At 37.4% G+C, this 22,037-nt stretch overlaps 1 protein-coding gene across 1 annotated transcript in view; it reads left to right on the forward strand.

Moving 5' to 3' along the window:
- Positions 1-22,037, forward strand: part of DGLUCY (D-glutamate cyclase) — a 51,860-nt gene that overhangs the window by 28,995 nt on the left and 828 nt on the right. Inside the window, 9 exon segments of the mRNA XM_041471985.1 lie at positions 517-639; positions 2,807-2,998; positions 5,007-5,141; positions 5,144-5,272; positions 5,747-5,846; positions 7,465-7,613; positions 12,448-12,567; positions 17,860-19,149; positions 21,938-22,027. Coding sequence (XP_041327919.1) covers positions 517-639; positions 2,807-2,998; positions 5,007-5,141; positions 5,144-5,272; positions 5,747-5,846; positions 7,465-7,613; positions 12,448-12,567; positions 17,860-17,975 — 1,064 coding nt within the window. The 3' untranslated portion in view covers positions 17,976-19,149; positions 21,938-22,027.

The following is a 22,037-nucleotide window of genomic DNA, read 5'->3' on the forward strand; positions in this document are numbered from 1 at the left end:
TAGGTGTTAAAATAAAGCAAAAGACAATTTAATGAAAGGCAGCTAAGAGTGAGATGTATTTATCTAAGACAGAGTGGAAAAGAGAGATTGATCATTTCTCTAGCTAAAGAATGTAGGAAGTTAACACAGTAGAAAATGTGTTCTAGAAAGAACTCATTTTGCATTGCAATCATTTATTCTTGTTTGCCAGTGCCATGAATAGAATTCTTCTGTTGATCCAGAAGATTTATGTTATCTTGGAAACTCAGCATAGATGTCTAAACTGCATTTTGTTGCAGGAATAAGGTAAATACATTTTTACTGGTGTTATTGAGTACAAAAAAAGGGAAATCAAGTCAGTTCAGGCTCTGAGGATGTGCACTCAAAGGCAAACTAAATGTTCCACTTTAGGGGGACTTGACACTCTTGAACTCTTAACTCAGTGTCATTGAATGATGTTTGGGGTCTGCACCCCCAGCTTTGCAGTATTACTGCTTAATCAGAATAGCTCATGATTTCAATTTTGATCTATTCTAGGTCTGCTGGGAATACAAGATCTTTCTAAACCAGACTATGGAGATCCAGTTCACTTTCACCCTGGTGACATTCCAGTGTTTTGGGCCTCAGGAGTAACAGGAGTAGAAGCAATTATCAACTGCCGTATGTGCTGCTTAGAGACTCTCTTTAAATTATCCCTCAATCTCTTTTCTCTCTCTCTCTCTGTTTTATTTTACTTTTTTTTTAAAAGATACTGAATTGGCTGATTAGCAGGCTTGATTTTAGGGGAAGATAAAAAACACCAAACACCCCAAACAACAAAAAGACTTTGGCAGGAGAATTTTTGTTGTGAAATACAGGTCTACTTTAAAGAAAATTCTTACTGAAATTTCACCACTTTTGTGTATTTTAAATGTTTAAATCTACAGCTCTGGCAACATCAAAACATCTTTTTTAGCATTATAAAAAACAAGAAGTTTAAAGGCGTTAATTTTTAAGCTCCTTCCTTTTAAAACATTATTTTGTACTACATTGAAGTAAAGCAATAATAAAGGCAAAATAAGGAAAAAAAAAAAGGAATAAAAAGAGAGAAGCCAGAAATCTTTCCAAAATGTTGTCAAGAGCTAGCAAATTGATTGACATGGAAAAGGGTTCTGAAGTGTCTCATGGAGAATGTTGAGCTTTTAGTTTTCTCCAAAATTAAGTAAATGTGACACACTTTACATAAGTGAAACTTTTTCTTCTGTACAGTTTTTCTGCACTGTGTGAAGTCATTTATATACTTCTCTAGGTCACTAGTGTGAAATGAAATAGTGTATTTTCATTCTTACTGAAAAAGAATCCTAAAAATCATAGGCAATATATTTGGGAGACCCCTGGGAGGTTGTGTGCTTTATCCTTCTCTCCTTGCAGGCTCCTTGTGGTTTCTTATAGATGTTTATCTGAACTTCTCTCAACACCTGCTCTAATATGTTCAGCTCTAAGAGTCTTCTTGCTTTCTTACACAGATTCTGTTTTCTCCGGTCCCAAATCCATGCTGAAAATCCTACTCTTTGCTGGGTTCTTCAGCAAACCTATTTTCATCTTCCTCATGCATCCTTGTTGTAGGGAAAAGAGAGGGAAAATTTGCCAATGTTCTCCAATCTGTTGCACAAGTGGCTGTCTATCCTGCTCTTGCCTGGAAGACTTTCACTTTTGTTTATTTCTACATTTTTTATATTAAAACCAGTAGTCATTAGTACATTCCAGGAAGTTTTTGGATAGTTTTTATTTTGCTGTGCTACTTTCTCAACTAAGACATTTAAAATCTGCCACACCACCAGTACTCATGCTTTAGATGAACCTGCTAGCTTGTCACAAAAAAAACCTGTCTGCTCACAGGGTTTGGTGAGGTAGTAAAACCTCAACAACCATGATCACCAGGTGCTTTAAAGAGTCCCAACAGCTGTAGCTCAAACCAAGCAAATATGTACTTAGTAAAGAATCATCTTCTCTATTGTCAGCCTCCTAACAAAGAAAGTTTTGCTTGTTTAAGTATACCAGTTATGATTTACCTAACAATGTACCAATTTTGCCAAATCAAGTGTTACCTGGATTCAGACTTTTGGAGTCAATATAAAGACAGGAAATATTTTCAGCTTAGGAGACTACTGTGCTGTTTGGTCTAAAGAAGCTTATTTTTCTCCAGGGTTTTACTCGTATTTCCTTTGCTAATGTTTACTGGTCCACTTCTGTCATTACTCCTTTGAAATTAAATTGCCAGTTTATATTGCCATGGTTTAACCCCAGCCAGCAGGATCAGGGAGAGAATTGGAAGAGTAAAAACTGGAAAACTCGTGCATTGAGATAAAGACAGTTTTGTAGGAAAAGCAAAAGTCATGCATGCAAGCAGAGCAAAATAGGGAATTAATTCACTGCTTCCCATGGGCAGGCAGGTGTTCAGCCATCTCCAGGAGACCAGGGCCCCATCACAGATCATGATGACTTGGGAAGACATATGCCATCACAACAGACCTTTTGGAAGGGTACCAGAGTTCCATTTTTAGGTTGCCTCAAGTTTAGACCAAAGAGGACAATTGTGGAAAAAACTGATCTCAACTACCCACATGAGCTTTTTAAAAGTGAAAAAATTTTCAGATGTACATGTGTACATTTCTTTCTCAAAATGTGTTAATTGTTCCAATGTAACTTAAAATATCACCTGTTTTTGTAAGTGTCATCAGGCAGGGACTCTGTTGTTATATTAAGCAGCTTTTTGAAATTTTATTATCCTTATAATTTGTTACATTGCAATAATGACATTTAACTGAAGTATTTTCATTCATTTTAGGAGCTCCGTTAGCTTTTACTCATTCTCCTGACTGCACATTCATTACCGACCTAGAGAAAGGTAATGTCAGAGCCTCAGGAGGAGTCCCACAGGTCCACTGCATCTCTCAAGATCCTCTGCATTTCAGCATTGTGTCAGCAGAAGCAGCCCAAAAGATAAAGACTCTAGAGACCCTCATTGGAATAGATCCAGATATAAACAAAAACTGTCTCACTTTAATGGATTTTTTGTGGGGTAGATACCAGCTATCTGCCTTTTTAGATATTTTAAATTCAAGAGCACAGTAAGACTCTAAAGGGGATTTTAAGAATTCTTTATAGAATACAGTGAGTTTATATAACTACGTCTTATATTTTCTGTTACTGTAGTTAATATCAGAGTCTGGGCAAAGTCATTCATTGTGGACAATGGAATGTCTGATCTTGATGACTATATGGTCCCAAAGTACACAGAAGCAGACTGGAGAGCCCACAGGGAATAAGAACTGTTACTGAGTAAAACTGAAATTGGAATGTAGTACAGGGTACCTCAGTTTGCTGGTAACAGCTACATGGGTATTCACTATGGAGTAAATAGCACATTTCTTTACATATATTCATGACTACTGTGGTCCTACCAGAGAATTCCAGTAGCTGCATGTGTTTTTCAAACACCGCTCTCTGACGGGTAGAATTATATTAATTTCTGCTGACATATCCATCACTGAGGTGTTATATGATGGACCAAAGTGACCAGGTCACCACAGAAGATTGAATGGTGAGGCTGCCTGTGTGTGCAAGGAAGAGAGGGAAGTAAAGGCACACTGAGTAGTGCAACCATTCCTAAAATACACACTGAGTTAGTCCCCTCTGGCTGCTGTAAAGTCTGAGCTCAGTGTGCCATAAATTTTCTGAAATCCTCTGTAGGCAGTAGTGGAAAACAGCTTACGCCCAGCACTCCCAAGCTCTGGGTTTGGGCTGTGTGCATACATTTGGGTCTGTTTATTTTTACTCACAAGGCCTCTCCTTTCCCACTCTCTGGAGCTGGCTTGGCATGATGCCATGCTCTGCAGAAGTACAGGACCTAACTTAAAAGTTAGCTCATTTTATTGCTAAAGGAGAGTACAGTACTTTGTCTCAGTTAATATACCCTACTTCTCAGAGACCTGTATTCTGCTTATGTTAACTTTAAGTTTTCTGAACTTTTTTCTCTGACCGTTATCTGTGTATTGCCTGTGTATTATTTAGGAAGAACAGAGGGAGAAATGCCAAAGGGGAAATTGAGAACAAAAAGAGGAAAATGTGGGGGTCAGGGGAGCAAGAAGGATGAATCTATGAGGAGACTGGAAAACACCGGTGAAGACTTACCTCTGTAAGCCCATCATGCTGGTACTCATGGTTTTCTTGAGTACTAGCAAATCGAAACAAGTGAGCTGTGAAGTTTTTGCCAAGTGACAGGGAAGGAACATGGGATAGGAAGTGTTTGAACAATGGAAGCCATACCCAGATAATAGTGTTGCCTATTTAGGGACTGACCCATGAGAAGAGACTTCTGTTAATATTCACCTGTTTCTCAAGGTCTGATAACGTGGTTCTCTGCTACATGAAGTGTTACAAGAACTTCTGGTAGTCACCTGGATACCACTGTATTAACTGAGTTTATGAAGTCCCCAGGAAACTTACAATGTCTCTGAAACCTCACTTCTGAGGCTGATAATTTAATTAAGTGAAATTTATTTGGGAATTAGCTCTTCCCGAAGGGGATGGAGTTAAATAGAGACAAAGGATCAGTTTATACATCTGAAGTCTGCATCAAAACTTCTGTAAGGTCTGGGATGCTTGAGTTGCAGTCTAGCTTCAGTAGCTAAACATGGTCTAGCAGGACTGTCAAAGCAAAACAGAGGGCCTGAGGAAAGGAAACAATATGCAGTAAGCTCTCAGAAAAAGCTATTTACACTTATACCTAGAAATGCTAGATATAATAATTTTCAAAAGCTGACATTCTTAACCTGGAAGCACAGCTCATTATCTTAATTACTCATATCCTAGATCTTCTTAGGTTTCCTGAGGAAATTACCCCGTTCCTGCCTTGACAACAGGTTTTTCTCTCTTTTGTTTTTAACTCATTTTATGTCACTAAAGTATGTACTTTCACCCAGATGGAAACTTCAGAAGGAGAGCGATCCATTGAAGCGCACTGCTCTCTTTAAAACCTCTTGTCTGGGAGAGCGGCATAAGGCACCCGCAGCGCCAGGGTGAGCTGCTGGGGCCCTGCCTGGCCCTGTCCCACGCGGGCTCCGTGCCCATCACCACGGGATTTCCCACCCACTGGAGCCACCAGCCGCCCGAGGAGAACGACGGCCCCCGGGAGCCCTCGCCATCGCCATCGCAGCCATGCTGCAGGCCTTGGGGAAACGGGTTGCCATGGTTACAGACCAGAGAGCCATGGATCTGAATAAAAAGATTATTGAAGAAGCTGTTCAACTGGGTAAGAGACATGGGTTTTTCAGTTTTTTATCTTGCTAATTTGAGCCAAGGTTTGCTTCAATTTTAGTCTGTCACTTAGTACGGGACATTTTTTTTTCCAGCGAATGAATCAGAATTCATCCTCTAAGCTCTGCTCATCATTGTTGCAATGACATTTTGTTAACCTAGCTGGCAACAAGTTAATGTGTACATATCTGGGTACCAATTCTGGTACCCAGAATACCAATTCTGGCTTGTGATAAATTCTTGATGTCTGTTCTTATTCTTGTAGACCTGTTTTCTACTTCAAGGTCCCATTTAACAGCGTTTACATCTAAACAAGTATAGGGATATAGGGAGCTCATCAAGAACTGTGTAAAGACTTTGAATTCTTACTGTTCTAGCAATTTTACTTTTTTTTTTTTTTAAGTTACTCAAAGATACATTATTAAAACAAAAAAAAGTAGTATCTGAATTTCATTTTGCTTTCCCGTAGGAATCCTGAAGAAGCCCATCCCTCTATTGAGCTATCAAAGGGAAAGTGCCAATTCAGCTTTAATGTTATTGTGTGAGAATGGGAATCCTGGAAGACCTAGGTATGTGTATTCCGTTTTTGAGAATGGGTCACACCTCCACTGTGCAAAATTATAATAAAAATAAGGACCTTGGTCTAAGAAGGCACAATGGCTGCAAGTAAATCCTTAAGACTCTGAATGCACAGAACAAACGTTAAAGCCAAACACTGTTATTGGAGCACACACAGAGTACAGAATTCCGCATTACTCTGCAATTATGTAATTCTGGAGTACAAAAAAGAAACAATTCTTAATATGTCAATAGTCCTTTTCCTTCAAAAAGTTTCTAAAATATTTTCAGCTGTTATTGTATAAATATATATATGCACACACTATATATTATTTTACCAATTTTTAAATCAGTGAGAAGATCAAAAATTATCATATCAAAGTCAGTGACAGAGCTAAGAAAAGTGTGCTGTGTAAAGTGTGTATTTTCTAGAGCTTTAGCTCTAGTCTGACAGCTAGGGAATCTGATCTGACTTAATAAAATGTCATGTGTTTGTAATGGTGTGATTAGGGTAAACACACTGGAGAATTTGCTAAGTATCTGTATACTCATTTCGTTACTTAGCATGCAACTTATATTTCCTTGAAGTAGGCATACATTGCTCATTTTTATTGATCTTTCCTTGTATTTTAATATAGTTGCCCTTAGTTTGCATTCTTTAATAAAAAGGTCTTCCACCTTGGTATTTGCTTCATTAACTTATTGAATTCCCATTTCTTTCCGCAGGTTAGGGTGTACAGTAATATTATGCATGATACTGTCTTCATTTTTTATGTGTTGTTTTAAAAATGTCTTTTATAGCTATGCTTAATTAAAGTACAGGCAGATTATATTTAAATTGGTCCCTTAGTCCCAAAAGGCTGAAGTAAGCATTTTTTTAAAGTAGACAACTAACCTGCTAAAGGTCTCTGGAATCACTGTAGATACCCACCCACAAGAACATTAAGTAATTCAGCAAAATTAGTAACCTCTTAACATTAAAATCAGAGAAATAGAAGCAAAATCACTTAATTCTAACCTACAGTGGCAGAACTGAGTACTATAGTTCTCCTTAAAATGTAGGACAGCTGCAGTACATCTGTCTACTTTCATAACCAGCAAAACAGCCATGGACTTTAAAATAAATCCTTCAAATCTAAAGACCCAAACATTGCCTAACTGGAAACAGATGAATATTTGCCAAACAATGTACTTTAAGCAGAGAATATATTTGCACTAACAAGGATTTAGATGATCATTAATTTTCCACTTTTTTGCTTTCTTTGAATGCACTTACAGAGACTAATATTTTACAAGATACTGTCTGCTTTAATGTGAAACAGAGCCAGGCCAGATGGCTGACCCAAAGGATTGCTGGCTAGGAGGATTGCAGGAACTTCTCCATTTCTTGGTAGCAAATGTGATTTGGGGGAGCTGCACTAAAGCTATTAAAAAACAACTAAGCTAACCTTTGGAAAAAAACCCCATAGACAACTACACTGAGAAATAACAAAACAGTGTCCAAGTTGTACCTTGAATCCCAAATGGTCAAAAAGTAGAACCAAGCACAAGCAGCCAACAGAAGTACTTTTCATGTGAAAATCACAGCTTTGACTTCTTCCCTCTGTCTTTTCACTCACCTCTAATCAGATTTGATCACCTGGTAGCAATAGAGCGTGCTGGGATGGCTGCTGATGGCAATTACTACAATGCCAGGAAAGTGAACATTAAACATCTCGTGGATCCCATAGATGAACTATTTTTAGCTGCACAAACCATTCCAGGAATCACAACAACAGGTAAATGTGAGTTTGTGTGTTGTTCTCAGAAGCAAGAGAAGCACAGAGCAGGAACTCTTACTGGTAGTGAAGGGGAGCAGGAGGCAGGTGCTGAGTGGCTGCTTTCAGGCTACAGCTGTTTGTTGGGATTTGAAGACATGATTGCTGGAGAAAAATTACAGGTTGCTATTGAAGGATTCTCACAGCCAAAAAAAAAAATATTTCAAAGTTATTTAAGGACAAAAAAACAAAAAAAGCAAGCCCAGATGTATTACCTGTGCATAAATCTATGTACATACACTCTAAGTGCAGTTTTTGATAGTGACTTTATTCTGTATTTTTTGTGTTGAGGGCAACATAGAACATAAATGGTTGTTGGATGGTAACATTCCTTTTTAAAGTATTGGTTTTATGATTGTTATACCAGTTACATAAGTTAAAACAGCAGTCTGGATAGAATATTTGTTTATATTGTCCTTAGCAGTACATTCCTTTAGGCAGGGATTACATATTTGCATCTGTTAAACTCCTGCCTTCCCCAACAAAATCTGTGTGTACAGTAAGAACCTTGAGAGGAATGCCTTGTCCTTCCCACCAAAACAACACTGGCCTTTGCTAATACTTCAAATGAGAATGCTTTTGTCAACTTGCTGCTCCTCTCTTTAGGCAACAAACTTTTTTTTCTTGAAAATTTATTTATATCTGTTCAGAAAAAATATGCCATAGACCATTGTACAATATCCTTGTACAATCAAATGGTTTCTGCTATCATGTGTGGCCCAAATGAGAGTTTTGGAGATATATAATCTCTATAAATATTAAAATCAAATTAGAAATAAGTACCCATGCCAGACTGATTTCTGTCACTTCAGAACACATCTGCTGATTTAGCTTTTTTTCTTCTTATAGTGGACTCACTCCTGTGTATTACCAAAAGAATGGGAACTTTGGCTGCTCAGTTTTGTTGTTTTTCAAATGTTTCCAGAGCATTTAGAGAGCTTCTGCAGAGATAACTCATGGTCTGATTTCACTCTATTGGTATCATTTAAAAGCTGTGTAGCAGAGGACTTCACTGATATGAGTTATTATTGTAAAATCTAAAATACTTTGTATTTAGATCTAATTTGGGGTTTTTTTTCTAGTCATGTGATGTACCTTCCAACATTCAAAAGGAAGCACTCTAGATGGCACTGTCTTGGCAATCTCAACAGAGGACTAAGATTGACTGAATAAATATTATATAGGAAAAGCTCTGTTTTGTAAAGATGTCTAGCAAATGCCTCAGAGCTTCATCTGCTGCTGTTAGTTTCAACTCCTATCCCTGATTTTAGGTTGTTTTTACAAGAATTTGATCTCTCCAGCTACTGACATAACACCACAACCTGATTCTTTTAGTAAAAATACCCTAATCTCTTCAAATATCTCCCAAAGCAGCTCAAAGTATATTATTCATTTGCTGGAGTTTGGAATGTTCTGCCAGCTGAGAATTTGAATCTATTCAGCAGAATGTAGTTTGTTTCAAACATTCTCTAAATATTCAAATATACTATGAAATGTCATTAATAAAAAATACCACAGGCTTGTGAAAAAGAAGAAAAGCAAGTTATTCAGATTGTGAATAACTGCTGTGAACTTTATCTGAAGAGATTTCTGCATAGGAAATGGTTTAACAAGTCAGAGGCTTTAAAGGACAGTGAAGGGATCTGCTCTGTTCTCCCATGGCATTTGTGTAAGTGGATATTCTGCTCTGGAGAACTAACTGGGTGTCTATAAGAAAGCAATGCAATTGTTTCTTACATTGTCTGTTGCCTAGTTAACATTTCTTGTATAGTTTATCACATTAATTTTTTCTGTCTGTTATTTTAATTGGGTAGCAATTTTTTGGGTTGGATGTTGGGTTTTTCAATATGTTTCTGCCAAGAGTAGTTTAACTTGGCCACTGTGGCCTTTGTGTTTGTCTCTCATTACTGATAGCAATGTGTTGCTACTGATGAGGATAATTTTTTTTCTGGTGGGGCTGTCTTCAACTTTCTTTATGGTCAGTAGGAATTTGGAAGCATATGACTAGTTCCAGAATAAATGAAAATATTGCACGGAATTAGGGTGGACTACCTGAATAACCTTATAGGCTAGAATACCAGAAAGATCAAGTTTTCAGCCTACAGAAATTCTTTATATAGTGTGCTCCGTGGCAAGAAGCACTGTGTCAGTAGGTGGAGAGGGGAAATGTTAGAACATTTGTTACATGCTGATTAATTGCTGTCAAGTGTTGCATTTAAAACAAGATCTGTGTTTTTAAAAAAAATCTGGTCTGGTAGTTTGACCACAGACAAAGCATGAGCAATGCCTGCAATTGCATGGGTATTGACATCGTAAAAACTCAGGGAGTGAGGAGCAACCTTGAGGAATTCACAGAGTAAGAAGACATGAAAGGCTGAGTTTGGAAGGGACTCATTTTCCACATAATCTGAAATAAAAGATTAAGAAATGTTACTGGAACCACATATTATTTTTTTCAGCTGTCATACAATTGACATAGCTATATGCTATTTATATAGGAGCTAATTAAAAGCTTTCCAAAGTACTGCATGAAAAAATGGGGTCACACATTTTCCTTTCATACAGAAGATTTTTAGCACAGAAGACTGACATCTCCTGCATATTTCATGAATGTAGTTTCAGAAAACAATGTAGTCGGTGGGAACTTGCATGAAATATCCAGCAGAACTATTTTTCCTTTGCCTGGAAAGAAATTGGGCCTTTAGAAGAGGATTCATCTTGCCTATTTTCAGACATCTATATTTGAGATGTCTGCCTTGGGGTGAGATGAACTGAATGTGTGAAGGGAGTGTTTCTTTCTGCTGACTTTAAAAGCAGCATAACTGGCTGGCTCATGGACGGATGGCTGCGTGTGCACAGGTGAATTTCACTCTGGAGATCTACAGTAAAATACAGTTCTCCTGCAGTGTGTGGAGGAAGAAGAAACAGATGGGAGAGGAGACTTTTCAGTGGGGTGTTCTTTTCCTCCCAGTGTCACACAAATGGGATCCATCTACAGCAATAGATCTACCCATTGTGCAGCCATCCTGGTGACAGGACTCCCACAAAGACAGGAAAAGCAAAGCAGGGCAGATAGAAAAATCCCTGAGCAATGGATATATTTCAGTTAAAGAAACTGTTAGTTATTTTCATGGGACAAGAATTCATCTCAGCCCTGTTAAAGAATGTTAAGAGCAAAAATTTTCATTTTGAGTATAAGAAAAAGAAGAACATTGTGTGTGATTCTTACAAAGCAGTAGAACTTGCATATTTATATAGAAGGATAGAAGCACCTGGATTGCATCAATACCTGTTTGAAAAGTACTATCAATAAAGAGATTTTTGAATCCATAAATTAACTCCCAATGGTGAAATAAATGTGAGCAGATTATTAAAGCAGACAAAAAAGAGTAGCTATTCCATGGCAAATCCTTTTATGTAAGCTGTGTGTCACTCAGTTACAGCCTACTTGACTGGATAGACTTAAGGAATCAAATAAAAATGGCTGCTAAGAAATAACTTTCCATTTCACTTAAAGAAGAAATTTGCTACAGACACATGAGATATTTATGCAGTTACTAAAAGTGTTAAATTTACCAGTTTTCAGGCCTTGAAGTGTAAATTATAAATATTGTAATTTCTCCTCTGTAACACATACTATGCATTAGAGCACAGTCACATTTCAAATTAGAATCTGGTACATCCCAGTGAGGACTTGGAGCTCTTCGCTCTTCTGTTTCACAGACATGGTCAGAAATTTTTAAATTTAAATTTAAAATCTTCAAATTGAAAAAGATGCCATTCAGACTAACAGATGAAAGAGACATTCTAATTTCCCACTAAGTAGCAATAATATTTGATTAATAATGATAAATAATAAATTAATTCAATATTTTTAAATCTATTGGTAAGAGACTTGAGGTACTATCCAGCTTTTATGTAGGCTGCTAGTTTATATGTTACCCTCATCTCCAGGTATCTAAATGACTTCTGACAATTTATGTCCTAAATACCAGGTTGCCTAGCATTTTCCTGAAATTGCATAGATCCCACTGATTTCACTAAAAGCACTAAGACAAGCACACAGTACTTGTGCAAAAAGTCCCGCATCCAGTATATAAGAAAATTAAAATGAATAAAGACTGGCTATTTTTTTGGTAAGTGACTGTGAAAAATGAGAACAGTAATAGTATATGGGGCTGGGCTCTTTGTGTACTGCAGCACGTTAGTGATCTGTGTCAAACAGATGGGCAGTGCAGTCAGGCCTGCTTCTGCCCAAATCCTTATCTATACTTTTGCTTGTCTTTCTGCAAAAATTGTTCTTTCTATTCTGATTTTAAATTAAAGCTTGTAACATGCCAAATTTTTCTATGCTTTCTTTATCATAGGATTGTTGGCTGATTTCTCAGGTTGATTTGGGTTTAATTTTCTATCTTCTTTCTTTATTTGTGCTGATGTACTTGTGATAACACATTATATAGACCACTCAAGTAAGGCCTTCCATAAGCAAAGTTCACTGTCTTGATTCTGTCTGCAGTTCACAATCACTTGATAACTTTGATTTCTTTTGCGTGCACGCAGTGTACAGTGTACATTGCATAATAAACTTAGAGGTTGGCATGCAATAGGTGATGCTTTCAACTATTTCATTCACAGTCTCCTGTTCCTAGGTGCTGTGGATGAAAAATGATAAACCATCTCATATGCAGCTATCAACTATCACAACAACTGTGGGGAAGACATGGGATGCTTTCTAAAGGAATTGTCTGTTATTTGCTGTGCTCATACTCATTTTGTCTTTTTCCCTTTTATAAAGGTGTTGGAGATGGAGGAAATGAACTAGGAATGGGCAAAGTAAAAGATGCTGTAAAGAAGCACATAAAAAATGGAGATGTTATAGCTTGTGATGTTGAAGCTGATTTTACTGTTGTAGCTGGTAAGGGATTTTTGGTGGGGTGGGACAGTAGCTGATGTTTGAGAATAGAACTGACAAGGAAACATTTGTCTTTCCAAGTAATTTATCGGTCCTTTCCAAGTCATCCTCAGCAAACTGACTATCTCTGTATTATGTACATTTTCTGAAGAGTTAAGCACATGTTGCTTCGGAAGAACTGACTGAAAATTGAGAATGTTCCATGAACAAAGTGCACTTAATTGGAAATAGTTGGGAAAATCCTGAGTATTTTTGAAAGATCACATATTATATAAAATCACAGAACCATGGAATCCTAGAATGGTTTGGGTTGGAAGGGACCTTGAAGATCATCTAGTTCCTACTCCCCCTCCCATGGGCAGGAAGCCTTTCACTAGACCAGGTTACTCAATAGCAAATGTTACTAAGACTGCAGAAGTGATCTGTGTGGGAATTAAAATGTCTGTGCACATACAAATTTTCAGTATAATTGATAAACTTCTCTTTAGAGTGTGCCCCATCAGGTATAAATTAGTCATATTGCCCCTTTACAAAGAGATAAGTTCTTTCAATAATCACTCAGGGGCAAACGTATGTTCTTAATGTTCTCGATGTTCAACAAAAGTTGAATGTTATAGTTAAAATTCTGTTTTACACCAGCATGAAATAAAATTCACAGCGAGAGAGAGCTGTTCAGCACGGACCCGCTCATGAGCGGGATGGCCTGCATTGTGCTGGGGCTCGGGTTTCTGTTCTGCCCCGGTGTGTGACGCGCTCCGGCGCTCACGGCGCGCCCTGCGCAAGGTAACGGGACGGAGCGGCCAGCGAGTGCTGCCCGGCCGCTTCCATCCCTCACCCTCGCCAGGTCTGCGGGCACTTCTGGGGGTTCCTGGTGAAGGAGCAGCGCACTGTCCTTAGACTGCTTCCACAAAGGATTCGAGACAGAGTGCAAATAAAAATCCTGCAGTATAAATGTTTCATGTCTTGTAGCTTTAAGCAGAAGACAGTGCTACAGTTTTATGGGCAATGAAAGAAATTCTTGGATTGAGATACAGTGATTAAAATTCCTGTTTGCTTCCTTAGTATCATTCATGATTTGATAACCCTCTGTTGTGTGTCCTTTAGATGTCTGCTTCCAAAATCAAAAGTCACGGTTCTCATGCAGTAGCCACTCCATACTTCTGATCTTTGTACCTTACTTCTGATCTTCCCCCTTTTCTAGTTTGCTAGAGTCTTTCTACAATTAGTTTTGAATGTTTCTAAATTAAAGTTGGAGAAAAACTTGTACATGAATATTTTTAAATGTGTTTTGACTAATGCAGCTCTGTACAGTGTGATATTCTGGGAATGCAAAGGTTTCAGACTGAGAAAAAGGAAAATAAGTGAGAGGGGTGAGAAATGACTCTGATCTGTGCTCATCCTGCTGAGCACGTGCCTCTATTTTTAACTTGACAGTGGTTAAAAAAAAATCTGTCTACACACACACACACACACCCACCCACACACACCCTAATGATTAAGTTAATGATTAAGTAAGATTTGTTCCACAACTTTACAATAAATAAGGAGCTTCAAGATTTCAAGATTCAGCTTTTTTAGCAGAGGTTTGGACAAACCCATTAAGTGTGTGACATCCAAGAATGCTAAGCAAAATGCAATCCATCTACCTTAGCTACTGTCCAAAACAAAGAAGTTTTTCTCCTGAGATGATGGGACATTCTGCATGAAATTCCAACAAAGCACCTTTACGTATTTTAGAGTACATCTCACTAATTTTTTTTTTTAATTCTTTCTATCTTAGTTTTTCATCTAAAGGTCATAAAACTGAAACTGATCCAAACACATGGCATAGCCATATAGCTTAACAAAGCTTATATGGCCCTTTTCAACACAGTCTTTTTTATAAAACAGGTTAATTATTTTTCAGTTTTCAGTGTTTTTTCCAGTTGCATCTACTGGTTTTTGACCTTTAAATTAATGCATCCTAAAATGACTATGATCAAAATTCCTGGTAATGAGATACTGTAATTAAATGTTATATTGTGTACAGGAAAACCTTGTTTTTGTTTTACTAAGCTATACAGCTGGGAATATTAATGATTCAATAATGGGCTACTGAAAGTGCAATGCTAAAATCTGCTGAGATAAAATTAATGGAAACAGTTTTGTGGAGGAGAGAAAATGACAGAATGTCTGACAAGAAAATATGATATCTTTAATTATAAATCACACAACAATGAACAGTGCAGAAGATTGAATACATTAGTATTCACATAGTCCATTAGTATAAAAAAATCAGACCATTTATGTTTATATGGCTACTTTCTGCAAAATTCATCTTCATTTAATGCTATAATAATTACCCTAGTGAGATAAAGAGCAACACCACACAGATCCATCTCGGTGTTTATATTTGTGATTGTAATTGGAAAGAGGACATTTGAAGGAGTCCCTCAGCACCAGACAGCTTTCTTATAATGTGTTTTATTTTTCTTCAAAAAATGGCACTTCCATGAATGCTGCAGGTCGTAATTACTAAGTGAAGACTTCCCCTCCAACACCAACATTATTTCCCTTCAGGCTGGTGTTCAAGCAGTGTCAGGATTGCACTGCCAAACCCCAGGACTGCAGAGTTCTCCCTTCCCACTGAACAGCAAACTAAGATTGCTCTGAGTTCATGTGTGAGCCTTTCCACACAATGAGAGATGCTGCAAAGCATTTGTTCTGTGCTGAGAGCTGTGGGAACAGGAAACAACTGGACCTAAACAATCTCTTTGCCTTTATCTTTGCTTACCTAATCATTTGATTATGGTATTGGCTTGGTTTTTCAGATGTTCATAGTACTTTTACACCAAAGTGACTGTAATGAAATGAATTCATTCATACATATCCGAATGTAGCTTGTGCTAAACGTACTACAGTCAACTCTGCATTTTATTGCATCTCACAAATAGGTTAATATATAAAGCATTTCTTCTTTTACTGAAGTCTTTATTAATGGCAACATATTAGCTGTATAGTGTTTTTTTAAATTATGAACTATAAGAATATTAATTATATTATGAATATATAGGTGTGACATTTTTTGTGTGCTTTACTAGTTTTGTCATTCATAAAGAAGCTTTCCCCCTTGAATAAAGCACAAACTAACAAGATATTTTTCTATTAATATGATTATTTTTTTCCAGTTACCCACTCCCAACATAATTATTTACTAAAGAGAACGCTGTGGTCAAATTGCAGCACTGTAAAGCTAAGGCAGCGTGCTGTGCTGTACGTTGTGTTTGCTTATTACAAATGGAAGCTGTAGCATTTTATGGCAGGCTATGGTTTCTCAGGCATAGTTATGTGGTATTAAGCAAGCAAACTTTACCTCATATAAGCAGAGCAGAGAGCTCTACCATGTAAATATGTAGCACAAAACTATAATGTATTAGAGATTACATTTTGTGTATCCAGTTTAGGTGTCTCCTTTGTGACAGGAGAGAACTCCTTTGCCCTTTTGCATTTAGATACACTCAGTGCTAAGAGAAACCTCTGTTGTGCAGAAAGATCAGTTGTATATATTTGCATTTATGTATATGATCAATCATATGATATAAACTGATGTGCATGTATAATTTTATTAATTATAAAGTAGCAAATTTTAAGCTACTAGTGTATCCAGATAATTTCCTTAAATAGCTGTGTCACTGCTGACACCATGTAACTATGCATATTTTTCCTTTAGTAGAAAACCAGAGCCTCATTTAATTTTGTTACAGTTAAGAATTAGGATGATTTAGAAGGAAATAAAAGACAGATCTTTAGAAAGTCCATTCACAGAGCAGGTTACAAAATTAAACTGAATTGATCACGCAGGGCATGCTTTGCTTCATTCAGAAATTATTATATTTTGGCCATTTTACCATTAGGTAAAATACAACCATATTGTGTTTCAATTCAGATCCTCAGCTACTGTATTCTTTGTGGTTTAGAAGTGTTCCTAGAAAAAATGCTAACATTTGATAAGAGAAAATTAGATATTTTAACATTACTTTTTTTTTTTTTTTCATCGTTCATGTGTCCAGGAGATAAAGAACTTCTGCTAGGTTGTTGTGTGGTAATGTCAAATATGAAGTGTTAAAACCTAGAGGGCTCTTTGTCAAGGACACTGGTAGGATTGTGGCAGTAGCAATTTGCATGGAAATGGAAATGGAAATGGCACAGTAGACCAAGCCCAGAAAGGGCTTTCCTAGTAAAGAAAGAGAGGAAAAAATAGATAGATGAGTGTTTCAAGGTCTTACATAACCTATCACAGGATTGGCATAGGGAAACCTAACAAGTGACCAGGTTTTTAGTTTTCCTAGACTTTCATTAACAGAATTCAAGGAATAAATTCTCACTATAGTAAATGCTAAAAAATAGGAAGTTTTACTGTGTACATTTCATGGCAAATTAAAAGCAGTACAGTTTGTGCCAGACATACATTCACTTGAAAGCAGATCTTCAAATTTCACTGTTCCCTGTGGTTTTTTTCAGAGCTCATTTTATCCCATCTTTTCATCTCACAATGCTAACTGGCCCATAGCTCACAAAAATGATTTTGTTCCCTCTGTGTAATTTTACAGCTGAACTTGGAACACACTTTGTTATCTGCTTATATTAGTTAAGCAAGAACATAACTGTAGTTCTAAACAAAGCATATGCTAGTTCAGAGCTTGCCAAGGAAGCACAATTTCCGAGGCTGTTTTTTCCCCACTCCTTCCCTAAGCAACCAGAATTCTCATAAAATCAATCATGAAAAGGGAAGAGAGGGCCAAAGGCACAGAGAGATCAGAGAAGCTGCAGGAAAGGATAGTGAGTGTGCAGCCCATCCAGGTGCTCTCTGTAACCTTTTTTCCTGGTGCACCCTCCTTCTCTTCTGTCTTTTTCTATAAAATTGCAGCTGCAGCCAGCTGCCTGGCTGGAGAAACCACAGATGGATGTTTGAGATACTTTGAGTGGAGGTTCCTCTGATTCTGATTTGTGCAATATAGGAACTTGAAACCAAGCAAAAAATGATTTTTTCTGAATTGACACTAATGTTCTGTTGGAGGCAGTGTGGAAAAAAATAATATTCAGTGATTAAATAGCAGTCAAGATTTTAAACCATCTGACACTCCCTGCACTCCAGCTGCTAAACATATTCTTTGGGACAAGATAGTACTTGCAAGTTGATGGCAAAATAAATATGAAGGATATGTGCAGTCTCTCCCAGAATTAAAACAAAGATCTTGATGACTGCCCTTGTCTGATTCAGGAATTTAATTATACTCTGTTTCTTTGTTTTTCAAGGAAGAAAAGCTTCTGAAAAGACTTGTGCAGCTCGGGGTCCGCAGTGGCAAAACTGCCAGTGTGGAGATGGAAGTGGCTGGGCTGCCCTTCTACAGCACCCATTCACTTATGATTGAACAGCTGCTGCAGGAAGCACAGCAGTGACTGCTCCTAATGACTTCTACATGAAGAGTTGCTCCCATATCATTCCCTTATTTTTGAGGCTCTCTCAAGGCGTAAAAAATCAGGAAAAGATGACTTTTCATCTCTGGTGTCTTGACCACACACAGCCTTTCATTGTTTTCCGTACAACATCTCTGTGAAACAAGAAGAGGATATGATCCACTTGGTTTACCTTTCTTTTCTGTAATTTTATAATGGAAAATGGAATTTTGTAATTTTATAATTTTATAATGGAAAATGAATATTAAATGATATTATATAATAAGAGGTGATCTGGCTTTTACAAAAAAAGCATGAAATTACAATGAGATATGATTGCACTGCTGTTCTTGTTTTACTAACCTCATAACTGCAACAGGAAGTAACTCTCATAGCAACTTGGATTTAAAAATACTTGTGGTGAGGAAAACAGCTACAGTAGAGAGGAAGATTCAAAACAAAACCTTCCTGTAGCCCCCCTCTAACACTGTGTTCTTATGGATAGTTTGTGGAAGTGTGAGGAGAGAAGGAGAAAATTTTAACTGAGCTAATGAAAATAAGGGCAGCATTCCACATCTTCTGTGTAAAGGGTTGGCTGTGCCATTACCCCCTGTCATATTAGTAATTTGCCACTTATGTATTTTGCCACTTTATGGATAACAAAGTTGTAGACATTTCAGAGTATCCTGTTGTTACAAAGAAATTAATTGAATACAAAATAATTATTAAAAATTAATGATTAGAAATTAAAGTATGATTAGAAAGGAATAAACATTTGCATTCAGTATGAAATAACATTATGTAAATAAACCTTTACATGAATTCCTGCCGTAGAAGTTCAGGTCCTGACAGGACCAAGTGAAGTAACATTGAATTTTATCCCATAGGATTACTAACTCTGAAGCAGTACATGACAAGTGGTTGTGAACTGTGTCCAGCTTTTGTCATTCAAAGCTGTAATTTTACCTTAACTGCAGGTGAGTGGCAGCACTACAGTTCTGCTGGATGTCAGCCCTCGAACAGAGAGTGGAGGGTACATTTGACACCACCCCTGGAACACTGGTGCTTTACCTGTCATAAAATGGAAGTTGCCTTTAGTTGGACTTCCAGCAGCGAGCAACACTTTATATCTCTTTTCCTTCCTGGCAGGTGGGTTTTATTTTCCTTCTTTGACATAAGACAAACAACTTTTTCCAAATGAGAAAAATAATTTCATATCATGAACACCAGCATATTTTGAACATTAATCTCCTGAAGTCCCTGAGGATACAGATCCTTTAAAGATGTAAAATAGTTGAACACGTCAGAAAAAAATCTTAATGCCAGACTTCTGCTAGACATTTAGGTTCATCAAAGATTCCAATCTTTATTTTCTAGATAGATCAGTCTTTTTTTTAGATTCATTTTATCTAAAACTTTTGCAAATGATGATCTAGAAAAGTATCTTGGAAGTTTAACAGTTAGAAATATCTCCTTCAGAAGTCTCCAAACTATAATTATTAAGTAAAATACTTCATATGAATTATTGAACTTTTTTTCCAAAGCCAGTAACCCTGCAGGATGGCATATGTTCACTGCTGCACAGAACTCACAGAATTAAATTGGCATCATTTTAAAAGCAACTGATTTTATTCTCTCTGTGCTACTGACATGTTACATTAACAGGTGCAATGTATATTTCCAAGCACTAACTTTTGTTAGAAAATTTAATTTAGTAAGCTTTTGCTCTTTTTTCGCCCTAAAATACAAGTCTTAACAGTCAGTTTTCATTAAGAAATACAAAATAGAATCATTTATTTCTCTTTTACTCCGGTGTGTGCTTTTAAAATGCCTTCTTGTGTGCAGTCCCAAGCACAGCATTTACTTCAACAGCATGTGTAGCATGTCTCTAGCAAGACATGCTTGAGACCTTAGCAGGCCCCTTGGGTGAATGTGTTTTGACTGAGATGGAAGGAAAGGCTCTGAGTGGGACTTACCTTCCTGCTGTATTGGTTACAGTTTGCAGCCTAAGCCAAACAGTCACAATACAGACAGAATTGATAAAATATTGGCCTCAAGAAAAAAAAGGGGAAAAGAAGAAGAAAATCCCTCCTTTCTGTTCTGGGTTAGCAGGTTAAGTGCTGGGAACTGGAGCAGAATGCTGCACTGTGTTACACAAGTTTCCATCTGATTTTAAACTACAGCAGCTGACCAAAGCTGACCACATCAAAGTTCCAACTCCAACGAGCCTTAATCCCTCAGATGAAAATTCCATGTAGTACAGCATGCTCTGCATTCCAGTTGTCTAATTTAAACAGCATGGGGAACTATAAAGAAGCAACACATAAACACAACAACAAATATTTAATCCTAGAACAAACCATGTGTGTCTTGCAGCCTGACAGGTCCTGGGGGTCCCAGGGGTTGGTGCTTAACAATGTACAAGCTCAGCACTCCAGGGAGGGAGTCCCTGCCTTACAACCCCCTTGGAATACACTGCAGATGAGTTGAAAGATTAGGAGAAAATAAAGCTAAACAGTGCTAAGAGTCAGGAGAAAAAAAATGCAGATGTAAGGTAATTAATCCAGCTGAGTGGTCAAAGTATAAAGAAATGTAAAATAATTAAACAAACCAAATGTTAACCTAAGCAAACCTAATCCTCTCTTGGGACTGGGGACACGAATCTTTTCTGCAAAAGGAGGGAGGAGAGGATGTGTAGTCTTCCAAACAGGAACTGTGTGCCAAAACTAAAGATAGTTATTTCAAATATGGTGTGAAAAAATATAAAAAGCAAATTATAAAAACATTCTTTATTAAACACATCCACTAACTATATCCAATATTGCACTCTCAAGGTGGTTTCCAGAAAACTGTTAGAATATATTCCTTTTGGAATCTGATGACAAGCAAGGCTGTGTTACAATGACATATTCAGATAGCAGGAGTAGACCATCTGTCTAGACAATCTTTTGACTCAAAAGCAAACCAAAGAAACAAAACTGATTGTACTGCTGTAAGTTATCAGCTCTGGGTTGCAGAGAGGAGTTTCAAGGAAACACCAGAGAATTGAAAGGACAAGGCAATATTCACGGTGTAACAGCTACAGGTAAAAGGAGGTGTGATAAGCAGATTGCAAAGAAGAATCACACAGGATTCATTAGCGCAACAAAAAACCCTAAGAAACCTAGAGAGGAGGTGGTGGTAGAGACAATACTGTGGAGCACAACTCCCAGGTCTTTAAAAGCCATTATTCTCCACTTCTATATTTTGTGTCTAAACCAGGACACAGATTATTCATACATCATATTTCTGATACTGTATTTACTGAACAATGACCAAACCCTAAACTGTATTATCTGTGGGCAAAAACACGGTTTAAACAGAATTCATTCAACAGTTTCCCTGACAAATGCATTGTTATTTAATTGCCTGCGTGGTCTATGCTGCACAAGATACACAACTTGCAAAGGACACAATCAAAACCTTAGCAAGGTGTAGTAAAATTTAGATGTAAATACACGTTCTTGAACATAGGGACTCGGAGAAGCACATGGCATCAAAGTGCCTCACTTACTACCAACCTCTTGTTCTCTTCGGAGTCAACAAACCAAGTTATTGACACCCACTGGAGCCCAGTCTCCTACTTCCAGAAGTCTCTAGGATCCTTACCATGAGGTCTAACAGTCTGAGGCTCAACAGTGAAATAGCAGCCTGAAGGTCTCAGCAGGTGCTGAGTTCCTTGTGCATGTTCTCCCATGACATGATAATGTCTCGCACTATCAGACTGATTGTTTTAGGAATCTGGTTCTGGTGTGGTCTCGGCAGGCTTTGAAACTTGCAGAAGGAGAAGTTATTTCAGAGAGTTACACAGATATTGCACAAGTGTTTGTTGGGCTTTTTTTTTTTTTAAGTATATATGGGAATATTAATTTTTTTTTGTCTCTGACCTTTTCAACAGATGATAACAGCTTGTAGAGAATTACTTTCTCTAGATGCTACAGGGGCAAACAGAAAGCAGCTAAAGATGAGTTCACCAGAACTACACACTGTGAGTACTG

The sequence above is a fragment of the Pyrgilauda ruficollis genome, unplaced genomic scaffold (assembly GCF_017590135.1).
Source record: "Pyrgilauda ruficollis isolate IOZ18807 unplaced genomic scaffold, ASM1759013v1 scaffold28, whole genome shotgun sequence".
NCBI lineage: Eukaryota > Metazoa > Chordata > Aves > Passeriformes > Passeridae > Pyrgilauda > Pyrgilauda ruficollis.